Source organism: Epinephelus lanceolatus, chromosome 12 (genome assembly GCF_041903045.1).
Source record: "Epinephelus lanceolatus isolate andai-2023 chromosome 12, ASM4190304v1, whole genome shotgun sequence".
NCBI classification, from domain to species: Eukaryota; Metazoa; Chordata; class Actinopteri; order Perciformes; family Serranidae; genus Epinephelus; species Epinephelus lanceolatus.
In genome coordinates this window covers 29,722,562-29,748,840 of record NC_135745.1, presented here as the reverse complement: position 1 = coordinate 29,748,840, position 26,279 = coordinate 29,722,562, and the positions used below count along the sequence as shown (strand labels likewise).

The 26,279-nt window shown below is 40.2% G+C and overlaps 1 protein-coding gene across 1 annotated transcript in view; it reads left to right on the top strand.

Annotated features, from left to right (window-relative positions):
* Positions 1-26,279, top strand: part of clstn2a (calsyntenin 2a) — a 238,536-nt gene that overhangs the window by 157,795 nt on the left and 54,462 nt on the right. Inside the window, exons 4-8 of the mRNA XM_033650856.2 lie at positions 3,523-3,634; positions 5,178-5,274; positions 16,716-16,865; positions 23,104-23,289; positions 24,108-24,365. Coding sequence (XP_033506747.1) covers positions 3,523-3,634; positions 5,178-5,274; positions 16,716-16,865; positions 23,104-23,289; positions 24,108-24,365 — 803 coding nt within the window. The remainder of the gene's footprint in view (positions 1-3,522; positions 3,635-5,177; positions 5,275-16,715; positions 16,866-23,103; positions 23,290-24,107; positions 24,366-26,279) is intronic.

The following is a 26,279-nucleotide window of genomic DNA, read 5'->3' as shown; positions in this document are numbered from 1 at the left end:
ACTATAAGATCTGTACTTTTCCCACTTATGCATTGTGTTAAAATCATGTGAGCACACCCACTAATTAAACTTGATTTCTCACCTGAACTGCCATTCTCCAGTTCTGTGGCTCACCAGGCATTACCTTTTTTGCCATTGTCTTATAATGACAGGATTGTGGGTCGTATAGCTCGAGATATTTCTCAGCCTTTACAGTTAGTCTCTCCTCATCTATTCTTTGACACATGACATGAGAGAAAGGGACAGCGAGAGGTGAGAGTTATCTTAAGTGGGGAGAGGGAGCAGAGAGGAAGCACTGCTACGGAACCTGGGATTTGCAAGCTGTGAGCGAATAGGGAAAAATTGCGTTTTTCTCAAGAGCGGCAAGGCTGGAAATAGGACAGTGACGTGAAGTGTCGCCGAGCGGCATGTCGACAAGAGCCACCAACCAGGAAGCAGCTACCGGCGTGCAATTGCACATAGAAAAAACTAGCGGTGGCTGTATTGACACGTGGTGTTTGGCCCAGGTATGTTTTGGCCTTTGCAAATCTAGTCTAGTCTAGTCTATTTTAGCTCAGCATTTAACACCATTATCCTGCACAAACTGATCCAAAAACTGAGCAACATGTGCTTGAACAGTTCACTGTGCTGGTGGATACTGGACTCTCTAGGCAACAGACCACAAAATGTCAGGATTGAAGGTCTCAACTCTGGTCTCGTCCACAAGAGCACTGCACGCGTGTGTCCTCAGCCCCCTCCTCTACTTCCTCTTTACAACGACGGTTCCTCCATTCACCCCTCCAACACCATCGTCAAATGGACACCACTATAGTAGGACTGATAACAGATCATAATGAAATGGCCTACAGGGAGGAAGTTCAGCATCTAACTGAGCAGAGTTCCCATAACAACCTTGAACTCATCACAACAAAAACTAATGAGATGATAATAGACTTGAGAAGATCAAGGCGAAGTGAGCACTTGAGAGGAGGTAGAGAGGGTGGAGAACTTCACATTCCTGTGAGTCTACACCTCAGCAAACCTCACCTGGTCTGTAAACATCTCTCACAGGGTGAGGAAGGCCCAGCCGAAACTATATTACCTCAGGATAACATTTCCACCTTCCACAGCAGCCACTGGTGAACTTTTACCTGACCACCATTGAGAGCCTCCTATGCTACTGCTGCACAGTGTAGTATGGCAACTGCTAAAGGACAGTTACACTGGTCGACTACAAAGAAAGCCAGCTGTATCATAAAATACCCATCCCACCCTGGACATGGTCTGTTTGTCCCCCTACCCTCCAGAAGAAGGTACAGGACAATGAAAAGCAGAATGAACAAACTAAAACAGCTTCTTTCCAAGAGCTTTTACCTTTTCACTCCCAGCCCAGACACCAGAACAAAATGTTCGCATTGTACGTTTCTGCAAACCATGAATATTACAACATTTCTAAGTGACGAGATAACTTTGTCAGTGGGAGGTGGAGGGATGGTGGATGGCATGTCACCTTGGCGAGACGCCTGCCAAGCTTCAGACCACTATTCGAGACCAACAAACAAAAACAGGTTGTTTTGGCGATACTTCACAGTGTTTCCCTCAGTGTGGCACCAAACCTGGTTGGAAGACAGTTCTGCATTCGAGCCCATTTCCCAGCCTCAACCCTTCTCTGTGGAGTTTACATGTTCCTCCCATGTCAGTGTGTGTTTTCTCCGACCTCCTCACAGTCCAAAGACATGCTGAATGTGAGCATGAATGGTTTCCTGTGTCTATTTGTCAGCCTTGTGTTAGTCTGGTGACTTGTCCAGTGTAGAGTGTAACCTACTTCTTGACCAGTGTCAGCAGAGATAGGCTCCAGCCCCTGCTGGACGTCGCAGCGTGTGAGCCACCAAACGTGGGCATTTTAAGCCAGAACATCTTTTCCAAACCATGACCAAGTGGTTTTTGTGCCTAAACCTAACCACAGCTTCACCACAGCTTTATTGAGAAAAGTGACGTTTCAGCATATACAAGTTTTTTGCACATACCACCCCATGTCTCTTTGTTTCATTCTTAACACCTGACTTTGTGTATATTTTACTTGTCTGTATATTTTCATATTTTTGCTTTTTTCTTTATTTTTGTTTGTTATTTGTTTGTTATTTGTTGACCCTTTATGCTACACAATATGCAAGAGCTGCTAAGCGTATTTTCATTGTTCTGAGCACAATGCCAAAAAAATCAATTCTATTCTCTCCCTTTCAATTAATTTCTAAGTAAAAATACCAACATGGTAATGGTTTTCAGGTGTTCACTACAAAAATAAACTTTGTTTACACTCACAGTTCAAAGTTATGAAGAAAAATAACCTTAGACTTTAATTAGATATTGTCTTCACTGTTTCTATGCTCTCTTCTTTCTTTATATAATTTTTTTCTTTTTCCCAAGATCTATCGGTACGGCAGCAGTGACAGCTGAGACTTGAAGTTCTGCTCTCAGGATATGTCCCCCTAATGGCCCATCAATATGTCCGCATGTGTGTGTGCGGCAGTGCTATGTGAATGAGATTGACAGTCAGGCAGAACGGCATGGACAGCAGCAAATCAAACCCTCTGGTCCTTTATTCAGAGACAAGGAGCTGCTAAAATAAGCTGCTGCAGGCCTGGTACCAAAAGGAAGGAGAGAGAGGGAGAAGTTTATCAGCTCAGGGATCTGTGATGAATTTCACCAGTGGATGATGAATGACACACAGTGAGTGTGTGTGTGTGTGTGTGTGTGTGTGTGTGAATGTGACATTATCACTGCATGACATTCTAAATAGGCCTCATTAAGCTAATGTCATTAATTAGCCAGATGTGCTTCTTCAGATACACTGCAAGTTGTTGTCAGAGAAGGTCACCGGTGAAGAAAATTTCATGATATGATCTGAATTATTGCGTCATTTATATACCTTAGTGCACAAATGTTATCAGAGTGCATAGTTAATAATAGCAGTCCCTTCCAGCAGATGAGATTGTTTATGTGTGTGTTTGCATCAGACTAAGTGGGGAAGACGGGGAAAAAAGGTAGAAAAACAAGAACCATGAAAAACAATCTGGCTTCGCAAGATCTGCCTGGGATGTGTCAGCAGACAAGGCTGTTAAATAAAAGTTCGATTGACATTAGATGATAATTGGAGCCCATTTCACACAGAAATACAGATAAACAAGACCTTATGTGAAGTACCTTTAAATCAACTCTTCTCAACCCTGTTTTTCTCGAATGAATCTATTTTCCGTATAAGCAGAGGAATTGTTTTCCTCACCCTCTCCTCTGGTTTTAACTGTCCTTAAGATAAACAGTGAAATACTTTAGGTCTTAATTAATTTTAATCATCTCTAATGACTTAAAGAGATGTTTCCCTCTCTTCTCTCTCCCCGCCTCCATCCATCTTTTCTCTCCCTGTGTCCTTTCTTTACCTTTTCCCCATCAATTATTTCCACTCCACTTTCTCTGCATGCTTCCTACTGTGCACCCTCTCTTTTCTCCCTGCGTCCTCTTTCTTTCATCCCTTCCTCCACTCAGGGCGGTGGTTCACATCCAGGTGGATGACGTCAATGAGTTCTGCCCCATGTTTCGGGAGCCGCTTTACAAGGCATCGGTAACAGAGGGCAAAATCTACGACAGCATTTTGCAGGTATTTAGATGTTATATCTTAAAGTTAGTATGATTTATTTGGCTCTGTTACATTTTGCATTGTTGTTTCATTGTTAAAATCAACCTGACAAATTAATGCATAGCCAAAAGAACCTATTGTGCTCCTCTGTATTTTCTGTCTAATATATAGTGTTAAAATGAAGGATTAACAAATTTTAAAACTGAATTAAATGTGGAGTAATTCCTGTGAGCAAAAATCTCAGGTTTCCTGCTGTTCTGAACACTCTGTTTCCAATAGTTTTTTTAGTCTACTTTGGCTACAGTATGATGTCATTGTGTGCTGAATTTCTTTATATGGTCATCTGCTCCAGGCACGCTTCGGCACATGTTTACATTACTTAGCCTACACCCGCTAAATGAAGCTACATGCTAACGTCAGGGATACGTTTAAACTGCGCCACAGATGTTGTAAATTTATTCCCGATACTGGATCATATTTCTGCTGGAATATGTCAGTTTGTGTTTAGATGCTTTTATTGGTGATTTTTCACGGTAGAAAGTGCTGCTATACTCTGTTCCAGTCTTTTTACAGCTGAAATGACAACGCAGAGACATAAAGATGTGGGAAAACACTGACTAATTAAAGCAGACTACGCTTTTTTAGGCAACCTTGCCTCACTCCCAACTCCTCAAATATCAATGCTTGGTCAATGGCCTGTCAGTGTTAGACAGTGACACAGAGAGGCACCCTGTTGCTGCAGTATGAGATGACCTGGGCAGCAGCATTTGTTGATGCTCCGGGCAACTGCCCAAGTATAATAGAAGTCTGAATAGGGTGAGTGGGAGGGGAGGTAAATGGGTCAAACAAACTCTGGACTTTCAGCCCAGAGCTCACTGTTCATGCCCAGTGTGAAACCAAGAGTCAATTGAGTTGTTTTAATATGGATGTAGTGTGTTAGTATGGTCGGCATACTATGCTAATGATAAATGTCACGTGACGTTCATGTCATATTATGTCATTAACAAGCCTACTTACTTTAAGTAAAAGAAGTACTTTGAGTTTAAGAAGTCTCTTACCTACATTCTAAGTTTATTTTGAACAAGACTAAGTATGTAAAGAGCAGAAACTGTACATTTCTTGTGAAAGGATAATTTTTTGTGTAAAGATACGATGCATGTAACAAGTCTATACTGACATGCTGTCCCAGAATGCAGAAGGGGTACCTAGCACATCATATTTTGATGTGACACACCACTAACCAAGCGTCTATATTTAAAAATTTGGGAGTGAGACTGTGTCGTTTTGGGAGTGGGGCTTAAAGACACAGGTGCTAAATGGAGCATCTGAGACAGAGTATGAATACAGGTGTTCCAGCAGACAGTATGAGCATATATGAGCATTTAAACATGTACTAGTACAAGTATAAATACAAGTATGAATCTGAAAATGAGCGTAATAGGTTCCCTTTAATGATGCCGTGAAAAAAATCATTTGGTCAGAAATTTAGGATACTATGATTGTCTGTGGTCTTCTTAGTGTTGCTGGAAGAACTGCGAGTGAACTCAGTGTCATAATGTTGCAGGTGGAAGCTTGGGACCAAGACTGTTCACCACAGTACAGCCAGATCTGCAACTATGAGATTGTCACTGCAGGGACGCCATTTGCCATAGACCGCAATGGTAAGTGTGTGCGCATTTATGTGTGTGTTGAATTTGGCTTGGCTGAATGAGAGACTGGGTCGCAGTTATTCTGTAAAAGCTGATGTGATTAGGTGTGAAGTATGTGTCTGAGAAACAGGGAGAAACTGGGATAGCACAGCGAGGGTCAGTCTGCATGCCTGGAGGCTTTATTCTTGGGAAGTTTCCATTAAATTGAATTATATTGAAGCACCATTATCCGTGTGACACACACATAAAATTGTACAGTAGGTCATCCTCAAGAATGAACTTTTAAATGCTGCTTTTAAGCCAACGTGGATAAGAAGTCTTTAAAGTGCTAAGAAAAAATCTAACTTTGAACATGAGCAGCTACTTAATGGACCTTGTGTTGAGATTGCATTTTCATCTGAACCATAGGTTATTTTAGGGATCATTTACTTTACATTTGGGTTAAATTTCATTTGAACCTTACCAGACACATGGTAAGTGTCAAATACACATATAGTGATGATGCTCTTGTTTCGCTTGAGCACCAACAACACAGTAAACGTCTTGATGAAAGCATAAAGCCAATATGTGGCTAAATTCGCATATATTATCTCCACAACCTTAGTCATCTAACCCTGCTATGGAGTAGGTGATTTGTTCATTTTGTTACAGGACAAGTGTCTAATGTCTGCTTGCATTATGATTCAGTGATTGTGACAAATTGACTGATTTGAACTATTTTATTTTCTGTGCCTTTAGTTCAGATTTGAGTGGGTATGTTGGCTCAAAAGATGTTCTATGCTTTATCTAGTAATGGGACTTTTAATAATCGCCACAGTCTTAGGAACGTATGATGAGATATGCTGGTTTTGAACTGCTCATGGGAAGACTGAACATCTAAGAGTCTGTCCATTCTTGATTGAAATCTCAGTTTTCGCTGTCTACCCATCTTCCGTTAGAGCATGGCATGTGAAAATGTCTCACTCATTTATTCCTTCAACTGTTGTCTTTCGTCTCGTCTCACCAATGTGTATGTATCTCACTCACTAGAGTCACAATACTGATCAGAATCATGGATGGATTATTGAACGGATGTACCAGGCACAGGCCCAGGGGCCTAAAGTGTGTGTCGGGGGGTCCACTGGCCTTCACCTGCAAAATGTCACTCGAAGAGCCACATACCAACCAAAAAACAACCATAAGAGATGCGAAACAGCTGCAAGGAGATACAAAATGATCACAAAGAGACTCAAAATTATTATGAGACACATAATATATTCTATGATATATGTCTTATGATTGCTATTTGTGTTGATTAATGTATGTTTTCAAATTCGTTCATTTGTGTGGTCTGTAAGGTTTAATATATGTTCTTAAATGTGGACCCCAGGAAGACTAGCTGTGCTCTTGGCCCAGCTAATAGGGATTGTAACAAATGAATTAACAAACAAACAAAATGACCACAAAGAGACACAAACAACTACAAAGAGGCACAAAGTACTTAAAAAAAAAGTGCAAAACAACAACAGACATCAAAAAACTGCAGAGACACAAATCAAAGAGATGTATAACATCTACAGAGAGACACCAAACCACAGGTAGATGGGTAACGACTACAAAGCGATGCAAAAAAAAAATCAGCTAAAAAGCTATTAAGTCAGTCTTTCTTGCCTCTGTGTAGCAGAGGGGGTGGGGCCTTACGCCTGGGCCACACTGCCTGTGTGACCAGCACATGAGACAACCCTGCTGAACTGCTGTGGCTTTCACCTGTGCAATGCTCACACTGACAGTGTTGCTGCTGTGGTGCTGTTGGAGAGCTGCCTGCTGCAATGAGAACTGTATTTACACAATGAAAGGCCAATATTCCACTAATTCATTGAGCTGTGCAAGCTAAAGCATTGTCAACAAAACGGTCCAGCAAATATTTCACAATAAAAAGCCCTGTGTTATAGGGCTGTCAAAGAATATTCTAAATTCGAATTTAAATTCGAATTTGAAAAAAAATTGGACCTTCAAATGTGAAAATTTATATTCGATTGTGGAGAGAAAAAAAACACCACCGCAGCTGTCCTCTTTGCGAGTGGCCGTTGGCCTGAGCCGCTGCACTGAAAGCACTGCACAAGGCCACACTGCCCGCGGAGGTGCTGCGAAGCGCAGCGCACTGAAATTCTCGCACGAGCCGGAGCACTTCCGTTCACATCAGACGAGCATTTCTCCGTGCTGGTCGACAAGCGTTTCTGCTCCCAGCTGTTGTCTCCGTCACCCGGCTTGACACATTCGCTCGCGCAGAAAATAGATCAGAGCCGGCCACGGAGCTGCGCGGCGCAGCCGGTGTGGAGGATGACACAATCAGTTAACATGGGCACCGAAAGGAAACTGGCTTCGCTTCGAGGCGCTTCGAGGCTCTTCGCAGCGCTTCCGTGAGCGGTGTGGCCTGACGGGTCAGAGAGGGGGGGGGGGCGAGCGAGAGGTCCGCGGTCGTTTCTAAAGTAATGTTATAGATAATTGTTTTATGTGTTTTAATGTGTAGGTATGTTTTCAAAGACGTTTATGTTGAAATAAAAATACCTACAAGTAGTTATGTTTCCTTGTATTAATACATATACAAGTATGTTTCCTTGTATTAGTTTGCCCTCTTGTGGACATAATGCGAAAAAAAAAAAATTCGAATGGTTCGAACCTATGAGTTATTTTTAGAAGGAATATTCAAATGTCATTTTTGAGCAATTTTGACAGCCCTACTGTGTTAACAAATGAAGGGATTCTGTCCACAGAAGGGTTGTCAAAGGGCTTCTGTTTAAAAACCTTAGATGTAAATATTTATATTTTTTCACGTTTGTGAGTGATCTAGAACTGCAGTGAAAGGGGGTACGATGTCAATATGATTATCAAAAGACCATTTTCATTTTATTTATATTTCTGTTTTGCTGAAGAACGTGCACGTCACACTGAATAAATAGATGAGACTCCTATTCTCTAGATTGGTGGTTCCCAACCGCTGTGCCGTGGTCCAAAAGTGGATTGCGGATACATTCTGAATGGACCACAAGTGACTGGCACACATGTCAAGTTTGTAAGAAACAAATTTTATTTTCAAAAAACAATAAATTTCTGGCACAGAGCTTTTCTTCTGAAGTGCCATTTCCTGCTGTCGAGTGAGTGACTAATGGACAGCTATTTGACAGAGAAAACAATATAGCTTGATGACGTTGCCAAATGCAAGTGGACCTTGAACTAATGACAAAGGAGCAATCTGGACCCCGTGGCTGGACCAGTTGGAAACCATCCCTCTAGATGTTCTGCAGCTGAGCAGCAGCCAAGCTGCACCTGAGCAGTGCTGCTTATGTGGGCAGTGTGGTTGCTCTAACCTGTTAACATGGGCACCAAAAAAGGAACCAAGATGTTTAACGATGCACACACACTGCCCATGCAGGCGGTGTGGCCCTGGTGTTACGTCTGTGCCCAGGGGCTCATTGTCACATAATCTGCCCATGATCAGAATGCAAAGATTATATTGGCTGAGTTGCATCACATGAGATAAATAACATATGGAACAGGTCTATGAGTTTCCTGGTTGCTAAATCAGTGCCACAAATGCTATAACTCTCAATACTCTGTCGATTATAGGTCAGTGTCCGGATAGGACCATTTCGGTCATTTTGCTAACAAGGGGATGGCAACCCTCCTCAAATCGCCCACTGCTCGTATGAACATGAAGAAGTGTCTGCTAAAGATAGACATGATAGACCAATACTCATACAGCTGGCTGTGGAGATAATTTGTGGAACAAACAATGAGTAGAAACCACCTTTGTGTAAAGAAATAGTACTGTCAAGGATAGCTTTAAGTGTAGGTTTGTAAAGTGTTGGAAAATGAAAGCTTTTGTTCATTCACAAATTGCTTTAAAACTTTGTTTTTGTCTGTATGTACAGTAGGCACTTCACAGTCTTCTTTTTATGGATGTACAGCAAACAGGTCAATGTGAATACACTTAAAGAAATACAATATGAAAATGTAAAAGCGGGCAGACAACTGTGGCTGATTCTTCTTTTTACTGCAATAATGTTGTAATCTGTGAAGTAGCTTTTTCTTCAGTGCATAGCTTAGATGTTATTTGACAGAGATCCATCTTCAGTTTCAACAGATTTTAGTATGTTCGTCTGTGGCTTTACACTAGTCCTAGTTGACTGGTGGAGTATATTTTATTCCTCATTGAGAGCTATCTGGAGCGTTTCTGCCTATATAAAATTTCAGCTTTGGGATTTGCGCTGCCTTCTTCTCCCTGAGCTTCCACATCCACGCTGTGCTGATCCAAGTGCAGCATCATCCAAACTGAAGTAAGACTGGAGGGCTTTGTGTGTGTGTGTGTGTGTGTGTGTGTGTGTGTGTGTGAGTATGTGTGTTGAATTCTAGCAATAGATCAGACAGAAGACAAAATTCACTTTCTTAACTGTATCTCTTTTTGTTCTCCCTCTGAGGGTCATATTTATTATTTTGTCTCATTGCTTTCTGACTTTAACCTTCTGGTCCTTTTCTCACTGTATTTTACAGTAGTCTGGCTCATTTGATTTGATCTCCTCCCAGGCACAATAATATTTTTTGGGTGAAACTCAAAGACAGGGGGCATTGTTTAGACCTACTTTATAGAACAAGGCAATTTTGTGCAGTGAGGGAAAAAATATAGATAGAATATGGAAGTAAATTGACTGTTCTGCAGCAGTATGTATCTCTTATTGAAGTCAATTGAAACCAAAACAAACAGTGAATTAAGAATAAATGGGTACATTTAGAAACACAACTTGCTTAGAAAAACAAACTGAAGTAAACCAGGGTTCCACCTGGACCTTTATGCTCTGCCATTTCTCCTCTAATCATCACGCTGTAACCTGTGACAGGCTATTATGATACCACAACTATCGCACATTCACATATATGTAGTTGTTCGTCAAGCCGCGAGCGTCACGTAGGTTTACATTACCAAAGCTTTATGACAAAATCACTTGACGACATTGACTCCAGTGTGCGTATGGCGAGAGAGGAGAGGGAGAGATGCTGTGCTGCTGCCAGAGGAGCTGCTGAATGAGTTCCCTCTGAGTGGTAACTCGCTTAAAGAGTCCGGGGCTGTTCATAAAACATTCAGGATGCCACAGTTTATTCCACACTACTGAAGCTGCTCCTCTTCTTGGAACCACCGTGGAGTCGGTAATAATTTAGCTTTCAGTCATGCTTGTTGTTGCCATGGGTAATAGTATGTCATCAATATGTCAAGTCGAGAAATTGCGGGTATCACCATATGAATCTTTCAGATCATAATGAAAATCAAACCGGTACAGCCACTGAAGGTCTCTGTCCTCGGACCATCTGCCATTTTCTGCTTTCTCACTTTGGCTGTTTTTCTTGAAACAAATTTGACATTATGCTACTTAAATATTACCACAATAAAAGTGGCGGCTTCTTTCCACCTCTGTGTTTCAATTTATCGATCAAGGCATTAAAATAGATTTTAAAAGCTTCAAGAAATCACAGTACTTATGTGATTGATTTTCTTCCCCATCCCTAAAATTCCGATGGGCATCATAGATTCCCAGAGAGGATGATATTAGAGGTTCTCTGTTAATGAATAAAGAACAGTAGTGTGTCTTTTTAAATGGAAACATCACCTTACATGTTGTTGAAAAAGTGGTGAGTGGTTGATATCCAGTTCTCTGTTACTGTTGTTCTCACCAGCTGTGGATCAAATAGTCACTGCAGGAGATGTTTGTATGAACTGTCTGACTCTGGCCTCATCACCTTTCTGCCTCTGACATTTCAAGATCAGCTCTTCTCTTTTCTGTACTGCTGTGCTCTGAACTGATTTCTTCTGTGCTCACTGCACCTCCTCTCCTCTGGCCTCCCCTCTTTTTCTCTCTTTTCATCTCCTCTGCACTCCTCTTCTCCCCGACAGCAATCAGAGTGACAGCCTTTCATACAGCCAAGCCTCCAGATGCAAACAACAAAAATAGCTTCAGTTGTCCTCATCGGTCCGGAGACAGACTGTGATGGCAGTGACTGATGCGAAAAATCTTTGACGGACTAAGAATATGACATTGTTTTAAAGCCTGCTGTTTATCACGGGGAACATCTGTATCCGTCTCACACATAAATAGTGTGTTTAATCACCAACTGGAAAATATTTTAGTGCAGTTTTCTTTCTGCTTTGATGCTCTTCAAGCATTCGTTGCAACCATCATCTCACTCTGTAGCTGTCATTGTTGAACACGACAGTAAAGACTTCATGCACCTCTCTGTTGCATTGTTAACGTTTAGCTCAGTCAGTGAACCATACTGTAGGATTGATGCAACCAGTCTTTCTGGAATGTAATCCCAAGTGAATCAATTTAGTCCTAATATTTTTTGTGCTCGCTCGCCTCCTCAAAGCATGTGGATCTACACACTTTTACAGTTTTACAGCTCATTATATAATTATTATATAGAGTATATTTATAATCATACTGTAATTTTCCACCCACACATAACTGGCCGAGCTCAGTCTTTAGATACAAGATCAAACATCCTGAAATTATCCCTTATATAAATTCATTTTGATTAGACAAATAAAAATATTACACTACTATAAAAGTTGTTAATGAGTCAGCAAGCTTTTGTCTTTAGAATCAAACAACTGCAACGCCGTACTAAAAACTCAAATAGAATAAGGTTGTGTATATGGCATCTAATTTATAAAATGTCCAGTGATCAGTTAAAATACTCTGGAGTCTCTTACTCCCTCTGTTTGCGTGGTTATTTGTATGTGTGTTGTCTATTTTTGACAAATATCCAACCATAAGCTTGGTGGCCACAGTTGAATAGACCTCACTCCACCTGGGGCCGATCTCATGAAGCAAGACCAGTAGGTTTCTGTACCTTATCTTAAACTTTGGGTTCAGTTGGAATCAGAAGACAAATGGACATGGCCATATTGGATGCTGCAAAGCCAACCTGCTCTAGCATTTTCACATACTGGTAACCTGTTTTAGGCATCAAATCAAGTTCATTTATATAGCACATTTAAAAACAACCGCAGTTGACCAAAGTGCTGCACCAAGTTAAAAGAATGACACACAAATATATAGCAATATAAAATGTACACAAATAAAAAATAGAATAAAACCGGTACAATTACAATTACAAACGTGAAAAGATGATAAAATACTAAAATATTAAAACCACTACAAACAACCAGAGGCCATTGAAAACATGTATATTTTAAGAATTGTCTTGAAAGTGTCAGTAGAGGGGGAGGATTTAATTGAGAGTGGAAGGCTACACCAAAGCTTTGGAGCAGCTACCGTAAAGGTACGATCTTCCTTACCCACCAGCCTCCATCTCTTTGTATATATTGGTTTGCACTTTGTTTGCACCTGATTGTTCTCTAGTTTTTCATTTTTGCATGCACAGCAATTTCCCTCGAGATAGATAAAGTTCTGTCATGTTTTATCTTACATCGAAATCTGTAAACAGCCTACAAACTAACTATTGGAGTCAGCACTCTGGAAAAATTAAGGATCTCACTGTGGACAAACATTTGGCTATCACAACGTCAAGCAGTTCTAATGGTCATATTGACTCCATTGTAATATTTTTTTTAATTTTTTTTTTTATTTTTATTTTTTTTAATTAATAAGTGAGTATGACTTACTTCACATGGAGTTATAAATTAAGTTGGGGTTTAGAGTCTAGACTTTATATATTCCAAAAATAGATCCCAGATTCTTGTAAATTTATCAGAAGAGCCATTTAATGAATCTTAAGCCCCCTTTACACTGCCAGATTTTGTGGTGAATGTTGGGCCTTTTTGCCGGCAAGCTGCGAGCGTTTAGACGCACAGAGCTGGATTGGTGAGTTGATCTGAGGTGCCCAATTTTTCGCCTCATAGGGTAAACATATTGGCGGAACCTTTTTGGTTTAAAACGAACAAGGTGCCCTTCAGCCACGGGAGGAACTGTTGATGACTTGTGGGATGGGCTGTTGATGACGCCGCAAGTGCGACCTACTGGCGGCAGATAAATAGGAAACAGGTGATAGCACAAATGAGCAGCTAGTACTAGTACCAAGAGGGAAACGCAAACCTGAAAGACACTGTAAAGATGAGGAACTGGGGAGACAAGGAATTGCGCGACCTCCTTGCCCTCACAAACGAAGAATGCTGAAAGAAGACTGATTGGGCTTTCCTGCAAATTTGCACAATTCCTATTTAAAAAGGGCTTTAGTTTCTCAAGTTGGAGATGTTGCATCACTTATCTCAACCAGCTGTGGAGTCCAGCTCCACAACAGTGACTTTAATACAATAGCAGGGCTCGAAATACCACGTGCATGTTCACAGGAATGCACGTAAAATTTGAGCTGTGCACGTACTCCTCAGCTCTACATACTCTGGTAACTTGGCACAGACGATATGTTGTGCAGGGCTGCCAACTCTCATGTATTGACCGTAAGACTCACATAGATAATACTTTTCTCACACTCTCACGTCTATCTCTTCTCACACAATGAAAACCAGATTTATAACATTGCGGAATGAGAAGAGGACACTGACAGCACACGGACGAAAATACAAAACAGCTGGCCTGATCGTGTGAAACCTGGTCAACCCAGCTGCTGTTGGATTTTTGATGTTTGTCTGTTCATGCTGTTACCATACAAGTACTTAGAGCAGCCATTAAGGGCAGAGCAATATTTTATTACACATCATATATCAATAAGTCTTGTTAAATATGTCACCAAAGAATTCCTTACATGATAAAAACCATTTAATCCTGTTCAGCATGACCCTGATCCTGACTTAACTGTATAGTTTTTGAGAAATTAAATGGAAAGTTACATCATAACACATCGACAAGATCTTAGAGATGGAGGGATAAATGTACCAAATGGTGCCAGAAAAAAACCCAGTTTCGGAGCAGGATAAGAAAGTGTATGCATGTAATTTTGAAAGTAGCATTCACCCGTGAATATACGCAGAAAATAAGTATTTTTAAGGCAGCCCTCAGATGAAAGGACAGTCGCACAGGACATAGAAAGGACAGAAGCCACAACAGAGCAGTGAGATATTGATAAGCTAAAAAAAATATATATATATATATAAAACTTAATTTGTGACACTTTATTCATCCCTGTAGGTAAAGTCTGAGGTAAGCAAGTTTGCTTAGAAAATGCACGTAAACAATTCAGGGCAGCTGTGGCTTAGGAGGTAAAATCTGTTTGTTGACTCATTGCAGGGTCAGCAGTTTGATCAAAGTGATAGTTGGACAGCACTTGGCATGGTAGCTTGCTGCCATCAGTATGTGTGAATGAGAGGCAAAGTTATAACACTAAAGAGATAAGATAAAATCACTACATAAATAAAATGCATTTACCATTTCATTCATCCACATAAGGGTGATTTTATATCTGTTGTTTAGTTCATTTGGTCCGCACCAAGAGGAAAAAAAATTATTGTTGCATTTAGTTCTTGTCCAGTTCCTGTTCACTCTGACATTTTACAAATGAACCAAGAAGAGTAAACGTGAAGTTATACTGACGGACATGTAAGTTGTTGATTGGACTGTTTTAGTGATTGTCATCTTGCATCATCAGGACCCACGTGCAGGAAATCAAATTCCATTGACTGACAGTGTCATGATCCTGGGTTTTTGTTGTGGAGATTACTGTTTGTGTTCCTTGTTTCATGTTATTCATTCATGTTTTTTCCGCATCGTGTGTTATTTTGTAGATTCTCCGCTCATGTGTCGTGTCTAGTTTTACTTCCTGTCTTTGTGTGTTTTCCCGTCTGCTTTCTGTCACACCTGTCTCACTAGTCCTTCCCTGTTCCCAGAGTCTTCCCTTCACACCTGCTCTGTATTCGTCTTGTCTGTTTCAGCCTAGTGTTCCCCTCCACACCCTTGTTGTTAGCAAGTCTCCATTTCCCTCCTTTTGTGTCCCCCTACTCCACCTGTGTCCCGTTCTTATGATTAGCTTTCTGTGTATATATACCTGTGGGTTTCCCTTTGTTCCTGGTCAGTTCATCCTGCATTCATCCTGCTTTCATTCCTGTGTTGATTCCTGTGCTCACCCCTGTGTTCTTGGTGTCATTCCCTGCTCCGTATCCTGCCTGATGTTCTGTTTGGATTTTGGATTTGAGGTCATTGTATTATCCGGATTTGTTTTCAGTTTACTTTTGGTTCTTTAATTTACCTGCCACCTACAGTATACCAGATGTTTTTTATCAGCTGCATTTAAGCTCGCCTTTTTTGTTAAAACTTGTTACTCTGCATTTGGCTCCTCCCTGAACTTTATGACAGACAGAAATTTATGCAGCACTTTAATGCTTCTGATGTGTGTATTTATGTTCTTTGGTGTCACAAAGAGCTCCCCAAGAAATAACTGGTTATGAGCATTATTAGTAGGCTGCAAATCAACCACATGTAATTCGGGGCTAATTACTGTGGGATCGCTGCCACATACTTTTCACTGGAGTTAATTAACTCACAAAGAAATCCGAGTCAGATACCACAGCAGTTTTAACAGCTTCTAGCGCTGACCTGCATACATGTCACCATGGTTACTAATTGCATAAATATGTCATATACATTATGCAGGTCAGTTCTAAGATTGCAGACATATTTTGTGTGTAGTTTCTTTTGAAATCATGCTAAAATCACATGTCTGCTATCATAAAATCCTGTGGTTGGTTCATCTCCTTTAACGCCACAAACGAACTGCACTGCACTGGTGGTTGTTTGGTCCACACAAGGGTTTGATTGACAGCTCCACACCAGCCCAAACGAGCCAGACTATCCGATCAAGTGCTCCATAAGTCTTTTATTAAAACAGAACTCACAGCGCAGGTGTGAAGGCACCCTTAAACTAATCTGAAAATACAAATGTGATGATGTCAGAAATAGCTGACATACACATGGGTTAATGTCAATCAGTAGCTGACCAACAAAATATTCAAAAAGGCCCTTTATCAATGTGAAAGTTAGAACATTACCGGAAAAAACACTATTAAACACCCATTAAAGTTAGCCAGCTGTGGGTTGGACTCTTACACGATAGTAACCTCAGAATATCACCTTCCTTAAGGCGTGTTTGTGAAAACCCACAGGCCTGTAGCATCTCCTCCATCTCACACTGCTCTTAGACTGTTACCCTGGTGACAGGTGAGGATAATCCATCATTGTAATTGTACATTGTCTGTTTACAGAGAGGCTTTGATATTCAAATGCGATACAAGGTTACTGGACCTTGAGCTTCCCGTAAAAGGCTTCAATAAATACAAAGAGTTCTGTTTGTTTTCAAGGAGCAGCTTCTTTATTGCAAAGTCAGTTTCACTTATTGCTCAGTGGAAAGTGTTTCTTGCTTTATTATTGTCAAATAAGCATAGCGTCTTCTTTTTTTTCCTCTGTCAGTGAATAATCATAATTACATTTCCTCCTTTCTTTGTGTCCTCTCAGGTAACATCAGAAACACAGAGCGGCTGAGCTATGACAAGCAGCAGAGCTACAAGATTATGGTGACGGCCTTTGACTGTGGTCAGAAGAGAGCAAAGGAAGATGTGGCTGTGCATATTGATGTCAAGCCTGTCTGCAAACCAGGATGGCAAGGTCAGAGATAAAGAGACAGCCACTGAAATGCTCTCACAATGCCTTAATATACCTGGTAATAATTGACAGAAATGTACTCATTACTATGCTGGTATAAAGTGCACTGACATATTGTTTAAACGTGCTTATATATAAAGCAGCACCATCAAAATTGAAGCAGACGGTGCAGTTTTTTAGCATATCCTTTCCCTCAAGGGAATTCTATCTCATTTTAGAATGAACGTCTCTCGAGGAAATCAGAAGACCTGACAAAAAACTCCAGAGGGGAAGTTGACTGGAGTGCATTTTTTTTTCTCCTTTAACATGTTAGCAGCTTGGCATTTGAGCCAGCCCGTTTCCCCTGCTGCTTCACCTGTCAGCACTGACAGCATCTCAGGAGTCAAGCTCACACAGGAATGAAAGAGGAAGACAGAGACAGATAAGAGGGGAGAGGGGAAATGGAGGAAGGAAGAGATAAAGAAAGAGCCCCAATGAACAGGCAACTCGAGGGAGGATAGAGAGAAATAAACTTATGGTAAACGAGAGAGGTGGTGGTTGGTCTTACAGTCTTTAAAAAAATCACAGTTAGTCAGTAAAACCACAGTCCCCTGCAAAGCTGCGGTTTCATTATCAGAAAGCACGTCTCTAAAACATCACAGTGAGTAGAGCTGTTTTTAAATCTACAAACAGATCCCCTTACCGGTTTCATTCACTCTCATCATATTATTACAAAGCTCCAAAGGAAGCGGAGCCAAGGATGATACGAAACTGTTTAATCATGGACCAATTTTGCTTCTTTTTTTGCCAGATTCTACAAACACCAAAACTCATATGGATGGCTTTTTTTTTTTTTTTTTGGCATTATTACACACATCCACAGGAAACGAAGGAAACGAAGGAGAGAGTGGGACAACAAAGGGTTCCGGCTGGACTCAAACCACAGATGTGGCTCATGTGTGTAAAGCAGTGATACTCAATTTATGGTGCGCGGGCTAAATCTGGCCCATTTTCTTATTCAAGATGAAAATAGATATGAAGTATATAAAGCATCAAAATAGAGCCTGATTGTTAAAAAAAAAAAAAAATGTTCCTGACTTCTCAAATCCTAGAAACACCCCTGTGTACAGGAAATGTCGAAAGGTTAAGAACAGGCAATTCATTTATTACATATATTGATAAATATTATTAATCGTTCTTTATTAACTGGTCCCCGGCCTCCTGTCGTTTTGCAAAAGTGGCCCCAAGACAAAGCAAGTTGAGTTAGCCAGCGTAGAGCTTTGATCTGTTCAAGCCTGACCCGAGCCCAAATTATGGCAGCAGTTTTGGGCCCAAGCCTGATTAAAAACCTGAATTTCCACTGTAAATGTATTTAGTTTGTTAATATTTAAACATTCATTAAAAACTTGACAACACAAGTCTTTTCAGTGCAGTAACAGATGTTTGTGTCACAGGGTGTGCTCGTGTCACAGGGTGTGCTCGTAAACAGCCACTCTGGTGCTCAGAGTGGCTGTTTAGGTCAGGGCGCTGTTGGAATATATAGTTGGGTTAAGAGCACCACACTCTTGGAGCGTAAGAGCACCGAGCGCTTTGAAAGTGAAACTTAACTGTTTGTTGATTCACATGGAAATGACACACTCTTACACCAGGATATTGGCAAGAACCTGTCCTGATTCAAGCCCAAGGGAATGTTGAGAAATTTCGGCCTGGCCCAAACCCAGCAGGTAAGGTTGGGCCCAATCAGGTTTGGGCACAGAATCAAAGCTCTACATGGGTGGCCTCTTAAGCAGTGAGCTACAGGGGCTCTGCACGTGGGGGGTATATAAAAACTTCTATAGTGGTTGTATATATGACGAAATCTGACTTGAGAATAACTTCAGCCAGTCAGAATAAACTTTATCCAACATGGTGAAGTTTCCAAATATGGCTGTCACTACATTCAGTTTTAAGCAATACTGTGATGCACAAAATACTTGATTGCTACAAAACTGTGACACTGTGTGGTTTGGAGTCAGATACATTTGTTTGTGATAATAATCATAATAATACTGTTGAGCTATTCGAAGATATATAATTAACAAAAAAAGTACTGAACATACGACTGGATAAATAAGACTTGGATTGAACTGCACGTTTTATGTGAGAGTTTGTTAACAGATGTTTTGATATCGTTTTGCTGTTGATGTTGGTTTTTGGATCCTTCTTTTCTTTGTGATACATGACCAAATGGTCATTTAGGGATGTGAAGTATTACTCCACACACAGAGAGGCTGGTCTAAAGAGAAGTATTGTAGTACCAAGTGAAAGGTTAGTGGTGAACCTCTGGTTGACAAATATCAAAGGCAGCCCTTCTCACCATCAAATACCTACTGTTTCTTAAAATATGTGAGGTGGAGTACAAAGTGTGGTGTCAGCTGCAAGAGACGGGTCAGACAGAAATATCTCATGTTATCCCCACACCGCAGTGAAACCACAACCAACGTGATGCTTCGATATCCCAGTGTGTTTGTAAGATCAATTTAGTCAGCTATTTAAAATGAACTACTCATCAGGTTTCATTTCAGATAAAGTAATGAATAAAGAATGAAATAATGTATGATATAGAGTCATACAAAAGTATTGAGTATGTATTTATCTGCAGAGACCCTGACCTCTGCTTGGATTTTTTTTTATTTCCTTCTTATTTTGCTGTGATCTGGACATTTATGGGCACAGTGTGTAGGTGTGGTTGGGACATTATAAAAAGGTAGTTACAAGCAGAACACATCCAAGAGAAAGCTACAGAAATCTTGGACACAGCAATGGAAAAACGTTATTCTTTTTAATCTAACCAGAAAACCCTCTTAAGATTAAAAATCTCCTTTTCCAGAGTGTCCTGGCAAAGGCAGGCAGCAACATAAATTACAAACAGACACGGAACAAAACTTCAGAATAAAGATGTACAACTCCAAAACAAGAAATGTGAAACATGAAATAAGATTACTACAAAGAAAAGCCCAAAAGTATGTTAATATATACTAGAAGTGAACCATAAAAATGCAAAAAAGGGCAACTACACAAATACAAAGACCACCTAAGATACACCGTGATATCTGCATATAGGAGATTGTGTACAAAAATCCGGCAATGGTACTTTGAAACGGCCGAGAGGACTTAAAGATTCCACATATAAGGAGCTGCGTACATAAATGCTAGCTTGCCAAACTCTGAGCATACCCTAGGTACAGACAATAAAAACATGTTCTGAGAATAGATAAACATTTTCAATTTTTTTCATTTTTGCTTTTAATGTACACACATAAGTATGCTGGAAGTAGGCCAAGAATAGCTTTGTAAACGAGAGAGTACCGATGAACAGTCTGCAAAATTGTAAGGAGAGCCGACACAAGCATACAGGATACATATATAGCGAGGCAAAGCAGCAAGCAGACAAAGCTGGGTTTGGCGATTCTGTTTACAAACAGTTACTGATACTTCCTGCATAGTATACCTTTAAATAATTGATTTCACCTCCTCCATATGCATTATTGCCATGTATCTAAACACTGAGAAAATCACTCTTACCATGACAGTCAGTATCTTTGGTTTAGAGTAAATCAGTCTGTTGACTGGAACAACATATATAAGGTCTGAATGCTGTATTGCATGGCCATGATGTAATTATACATGATGGTTTAATGGATGTTTTTCAGCTACCCTAATGCTAAGTCACATGTTTGATGTCTCACCCCATGTCTAATAGCATCATGTAATTGTGTGCTATATGATGAGAGAAGATAATTTAAGAGGAAATGCTTGATGTTACCGACAAGATCCATTAGTGCAAAGAGAGCAATGAAAACGACGTGAATGCCAGTTGTTTAGGCTTTAGGGACACTCATTGAGGGAAATGTCAGTGCACATCTCAGAGGGGTGGAGGTAGACAGAGAATCAGTGCAGTGTTGAGAAAGTTGTCTGGCATTCAACTTTATGTAAATGTCATCTTCATGTGCAGCAGAGCTCTGAGGACCACTGATTTCAGCACAGTACGCCTGAAAAGGAAAATACTCAAGAAAAGAGGGGGCATGTTCAGCTTTTGATCAAAAACATACCGATTTACAGAAAATAAAACCACTGACAACAAAACAGCAGCTGGATCTTCAAGATCTTGCTCTTTGGGGGAAGAAAAATTCAATCATTTCTGAGATCCAGATGGTACCACGGGGCTATCGACTTGCAGCATTTGAATCACAAAGGAGCACTTGCTATCATACCCGGCTAATATCCTCATCAATGTTGCATGATTCTTTGCAATTTTTGGCTCATAAAAGAGGCCTTACTGCATAATCCTGTTGTAAAACCATTAACCCATAGTAACTTTAAAGCCATGAATAAAACATAATGCAATTATGCATTCAAACATCAAGTCTTTTGTACACAACCTTATTTATCATGTGTGTGTAAAGGTCAGCAGTGCGTCTGCAGCTCTTTTTTTGAAGAAGGCTCTCTGGCATAAATAGAGGCTAAATACGTCTTGCTCCACCTCACCTCTCACTCCTCCTTGCCGACCTGATCGCAGTCCGCCTCTCTTCTTGTCTCAGGAGACTTGATATTATATTCTGTAGGCTTGGAAAGAGCTGCCAGGTGTCCGCCTACACACACAAGTGTGTGCACATTCACAGTCCTGTACATGATCATGCTTGTGAATCCCTTTCTCCACTGCGATTCATGAGTTCTCGTACATTGTGGATAGATATAACACCTGGGTAATGAAAATATAACACCTGGCAACAGTACTGACAGTTACAAGGAGGTCAGCTCCTCCTGTCATGTTACCAGCCCTTTCGGTCTCCTTTTGACTCGACACAGGGCAGGAAATCACTGAGACAATACCAAGCCTATGTGGTTGCCTGTCATTCTTTGAAGACCCACAGGCTCATTATGAAACCATAAACCACCTATAGTATAACCTAAATGTTATTTCTTACATCTCTGTGGACAGGTCTAATAACAATGTTAGCAGCAAGACATTTGTGCATCCTACAGTGAGCAATGTTTAAAGATATAAATATACTAAAACAGATGTGTTTGTTTAAAATACATGTGCTCATATTGCAGATGTGCATACTGTGATTAACTAATCATGTAAAATTTCCATTTCATGTTGCTCCAAAAGATTCCTGCGTTCTCTCGATTTTAATGTACCATAATGTAACAGAAAATTTGTAAAGTTTTTGCTAAAACATTATTATTTAAAAAACATAAACCAGTGGTTCCTGACTTGTCCAGTCATGGGGTCCAGATTAGTTGTTAGATCAAGGTCCACACAGTTTAACACATTCAGCGTCATACTTGCATTTGACCGTGTTGTCAAGCTCATTTGCTGTCTCTCAAGTAGCTGTCTGTTAGTCACTTAGTCTACAGAGGGAAGCAGCACTTCAAATTAAAGCTCTGTCCTGGATATTGACCGACACATTTGCCTGTCACTTGCGGTCCATTCAGATTGGACCTGTGACCCACTTTTTGACCACGACCCACCAGTTGGGAACCACTGACAAACAATGCAGGAGTGCAAAAGTGCTTTTAAAATTCCAGTTTTAGCAAAAATGCATGCCTTTGGGAAGCACTGAACATACGACTGGATAAATGAGACTTGGATTAAACTGCACGTTAACAGATGTTTTGATGTAGTTTTGCTGTTGTGGTTGGCTTTTGGATTTTTTGTTTTTTGTGATGAGTAATTCATAACCAAATGGTCATTGAGCGATGTGAAGTATTACTTAATACAAAGGCCAAAATCACCTCCACACACAGAGAGGCTGATCTAAAGTGAAGTATTGTAGTACAAAATGAAAGGTTAGTGGTGAACCTGTGGTTGTTTCAGAGAAGACAAATATCAAAGGCAGCCCCTCTCATCATCAAATACCTACTGTTTCTTAAAATATGTGAGGTGGAGTACAAAGTGTGGTGTCAGCTGCAAGAGACGGGTCAGACAGAAATAGCTCATGTTATCCCCACACCGCAGTGAAACCACAACCAACGTGATGCCTCGATATCCCAGTGTTTGTAAGATCAATTTATTGAGAGAACTACTATGAGATCTAAAATGAACTACTCATCAGGTTTCATTTCAGATAAAGTAAGAATGGAATAATGTTTGATGTATTTTGTTATGCAATGTGAAAAAAATACTTAATACATGTTACTAAAAACAACCATTGTTAACTGTGTGATACTAGATTACCTGTAATTGTCATGACTAAACAAATTGTGACCCTTAAAGGTTGGAACAAGCGGGTGGACTATGAGCCAGGGACTGGAAGCAGGCAGCTGTTTCCCAAGATGCACTTGGAAACGTGTGGTGGTCCCCTGTCTGGTGTGAAGGCGATGGTAGAGCTACAGACTAATCACATCGGGAAGGGCTGTGACCGGGAAACCTACTCTGAGAAATCTCTGCAGAAACTCTGTGGTAAGTGGAGAGAAAAGAAATTAGTTTCAGAGGCAGAAGTTCCATGAAATGATTTGTTAAAAATAGTGAGGTGCTATTTAAGAATTGGGGACTGTGAGAGCACACAGGGCGGTAATGGTAATAAGAGACAAGGAAAACTTCAATTTAAAGCAGAAATTACCTCTTGACATTATAGCCTCTCTTAATATACCAATTTCCGGTGTGCCATTTCAAGCCTGGAGACTATTTTGAAACTTATTTTTTTAATTTTGAATTAAATTTACAGGCTGTGACGTGTTTATTATTGCTTCAAGTTATACCCTGTAACATATCTACATGTAAAACATTACACGTACAGAATATTTGTGTTGAGAAATTCAGGAATCAGTTCATTGTTTTGGAAGAAGTCAAAATCAGTTATTTTCAACTTCAATTATTTGCTCTCAAAACATACTTTGAAGTTGCCATATTATGTTTGATGTGAGTGAAGTGGAGCCTCACTGCATTAACAGTATAAGGCCCACGCAAATCTTATTTCAAATTGTGTACATGGTTCATGTTGCCTGTGGAAATCAAATACATGTTTAATTCAAGCAGATTCACTTAGTAACCATGCTTGATGATATCAACAACCCTTTCTAAACATTCACTGATTCACACACATTTGTTTAATCCACAATTCTGACATGCAAAAACAACATTAGGTCATGAACTGATATCTGCTAACTTCTGGTATAAAGGAAGAGAAAGAAGAAAGTTGTGGAAAGGTAGTTTCTCTGCAGGTTGATTTTCTGTGCAGCCGTCTTGACAGTGTCGTGTTCTCTGATTGGCACATCAAGGTGCAGCATCAGGCAGCACCGACCTCCTTCCTGCTCCCAGCCCTTCCACAAACTGGACAGCATCTCTGCTGACTGACAGCGGCCGAGACAGTGACCTCATCTACAGATTCGACGGACGACAGGCTGCTAATGTTCCAGATCACGTGGTGCCCCAGAACTTGACGGACCAGTTCACCATAGCAACGTGGATGAAACACGGGCCCAGTCCAGGACTCAGAGCCGAGAAGGAAACCTTACTGTGTAACTCTGACAAGACCGGTGAGGAGACAATTTCACACGTACTCAATGTTAAGAAATTAATTTCCTCTGTCTGACATGTTAGAAGGAGAAAATTTATTTTTCACATCAATTTTCCTGTATTTTAGAAACATTTTTGCTCCACTTTATGAGGAAACTATGAGACTCTTGGCTTCCTTTGCTCAGACATTTCGCAGTTTTGACTTGTCCTCAGCATTTTAAACATAGTATGACCATAACATGGTCAAAAACAACAAGATTAGGGCAAAACTGAAGCCCACAATGGCAAATGGTCTTTGAAACTTTAAACTTTTTCCCCACTGCATGTCTAAACCGAGTTGCCTGAACTGTGTAATTAAGCGAGCCATCTGCACATTGCACACTCTCACAATGGTCTCACAGATGGCTTATTAGCTTACGAAATGTGTAGTCTGATCTTGTAATGCAAAACTGCAGAGTGGTTCGTGTTAAACCATCAGAATCTTATAAACCCTTTTTTCATTTGCAACTGTTTGGCTTAAGGATGTGAGCGGTACCAGAAGGCTAAGTGTGAAGGCCAGATCACCAAAACTGTGTAAAAAAAAGACACCCATGTCTTGTATCCCATCACTCATCTGGCTGAGCCTGGTGACATCAAAGACAGGAAACAAGGGCAAAGTAACTCTCATTATACTAATAATTTAGCAATCATACTGACATGTTGCTATCAAGACGTAAAGCTTTAATAATTATAATTATTAAAGCTTTACGTCTTGATAGCAACATGTCAGTATGATTGCTAAATTATTTATCAGAAGATCAAAAGTTATGCTTAGGCTTCTTCCACACTAGTAGGTTTTAGTTTAAAGATGCATAACTATTGCTATGTTTACTACTCAAACGTTTTGAACCCCTAAAACAGAGACTTTTGAAAAAGATACTGACCTTGTTTCAGTTTGAAAACTCCAGGGTTGCGTTTTAGTCTAGGGGACAGAAATTGAGACTTTTGAAAATGATAACACAGACACCCATGTTTGCTTTCCATTTTGGTCTTATCAGTCACAACTGTTTAGCCAAAACATCATAGCTTGGCCAACATACCTTTTGTGATTTTATTTTTTCTTGTGTAGTACTCCTTTCCCATTGCCATGGCTTCCTCCAGCAATGGCTAATGCTTCTGGTACCACTCTAATATGTTGCTGTATTTGCTTCACAGTGACTCTGAATATGTTTTCTGCTGCCTTGACCTCCTTATATTCACATGTAACTGTTCCACCTCGTCATTGGTCCAAGCACAGAAATCACTGGTCTTTACTTTCTGCCATCTATGTGGTATTTTCTATAAATAAGCAAACAACCACAGATTAGACAATCTGTTTCCTGTTTACACTAAATGGATGGTCATGTAATATGCCTTTTTAGGCATGTTAGTATGGACGAAGATTAATTTTGGTATGGTGCAACACTTGTGTGTACGGCAGTGTTGCCATAATAGTGGAATTTATAACTCCAATACAGAACCTTGAAAAATATCAACATTCGATACCTTTTTGGGGGGGCAAAACTGACACTGAGGGCCTAAAATTTAAAATGACTGTAGTTAACATTAATAATAATTAAACCTTTTTACAGTAATCAAAACAATATCCTTGTGGTAGTGCACGTGTTCAGAAGTGTCTGAGATTTGAATACATTAAAAAAAAAAAAAAAAAAAAAAAAAAGGTGCAAGTAAAAAACAAAACCGTGAAAAGCCAATCTGCAACCGGAGCAAATGAGACAACTGATGAGAAGACAGTGCTGTGTGGGAGCAGGTGTTACCTCACTGCTGGAGAGAAGAGAGTGAGAAAGTAGTATCAATAGCAATAGTATCGATACTGGAGAACATGAGTGTTGACACCTTTTCAAATATTCAGAAGCGATACATCAATATTTTGGAGAGATTGTTTTCGTCTTAAA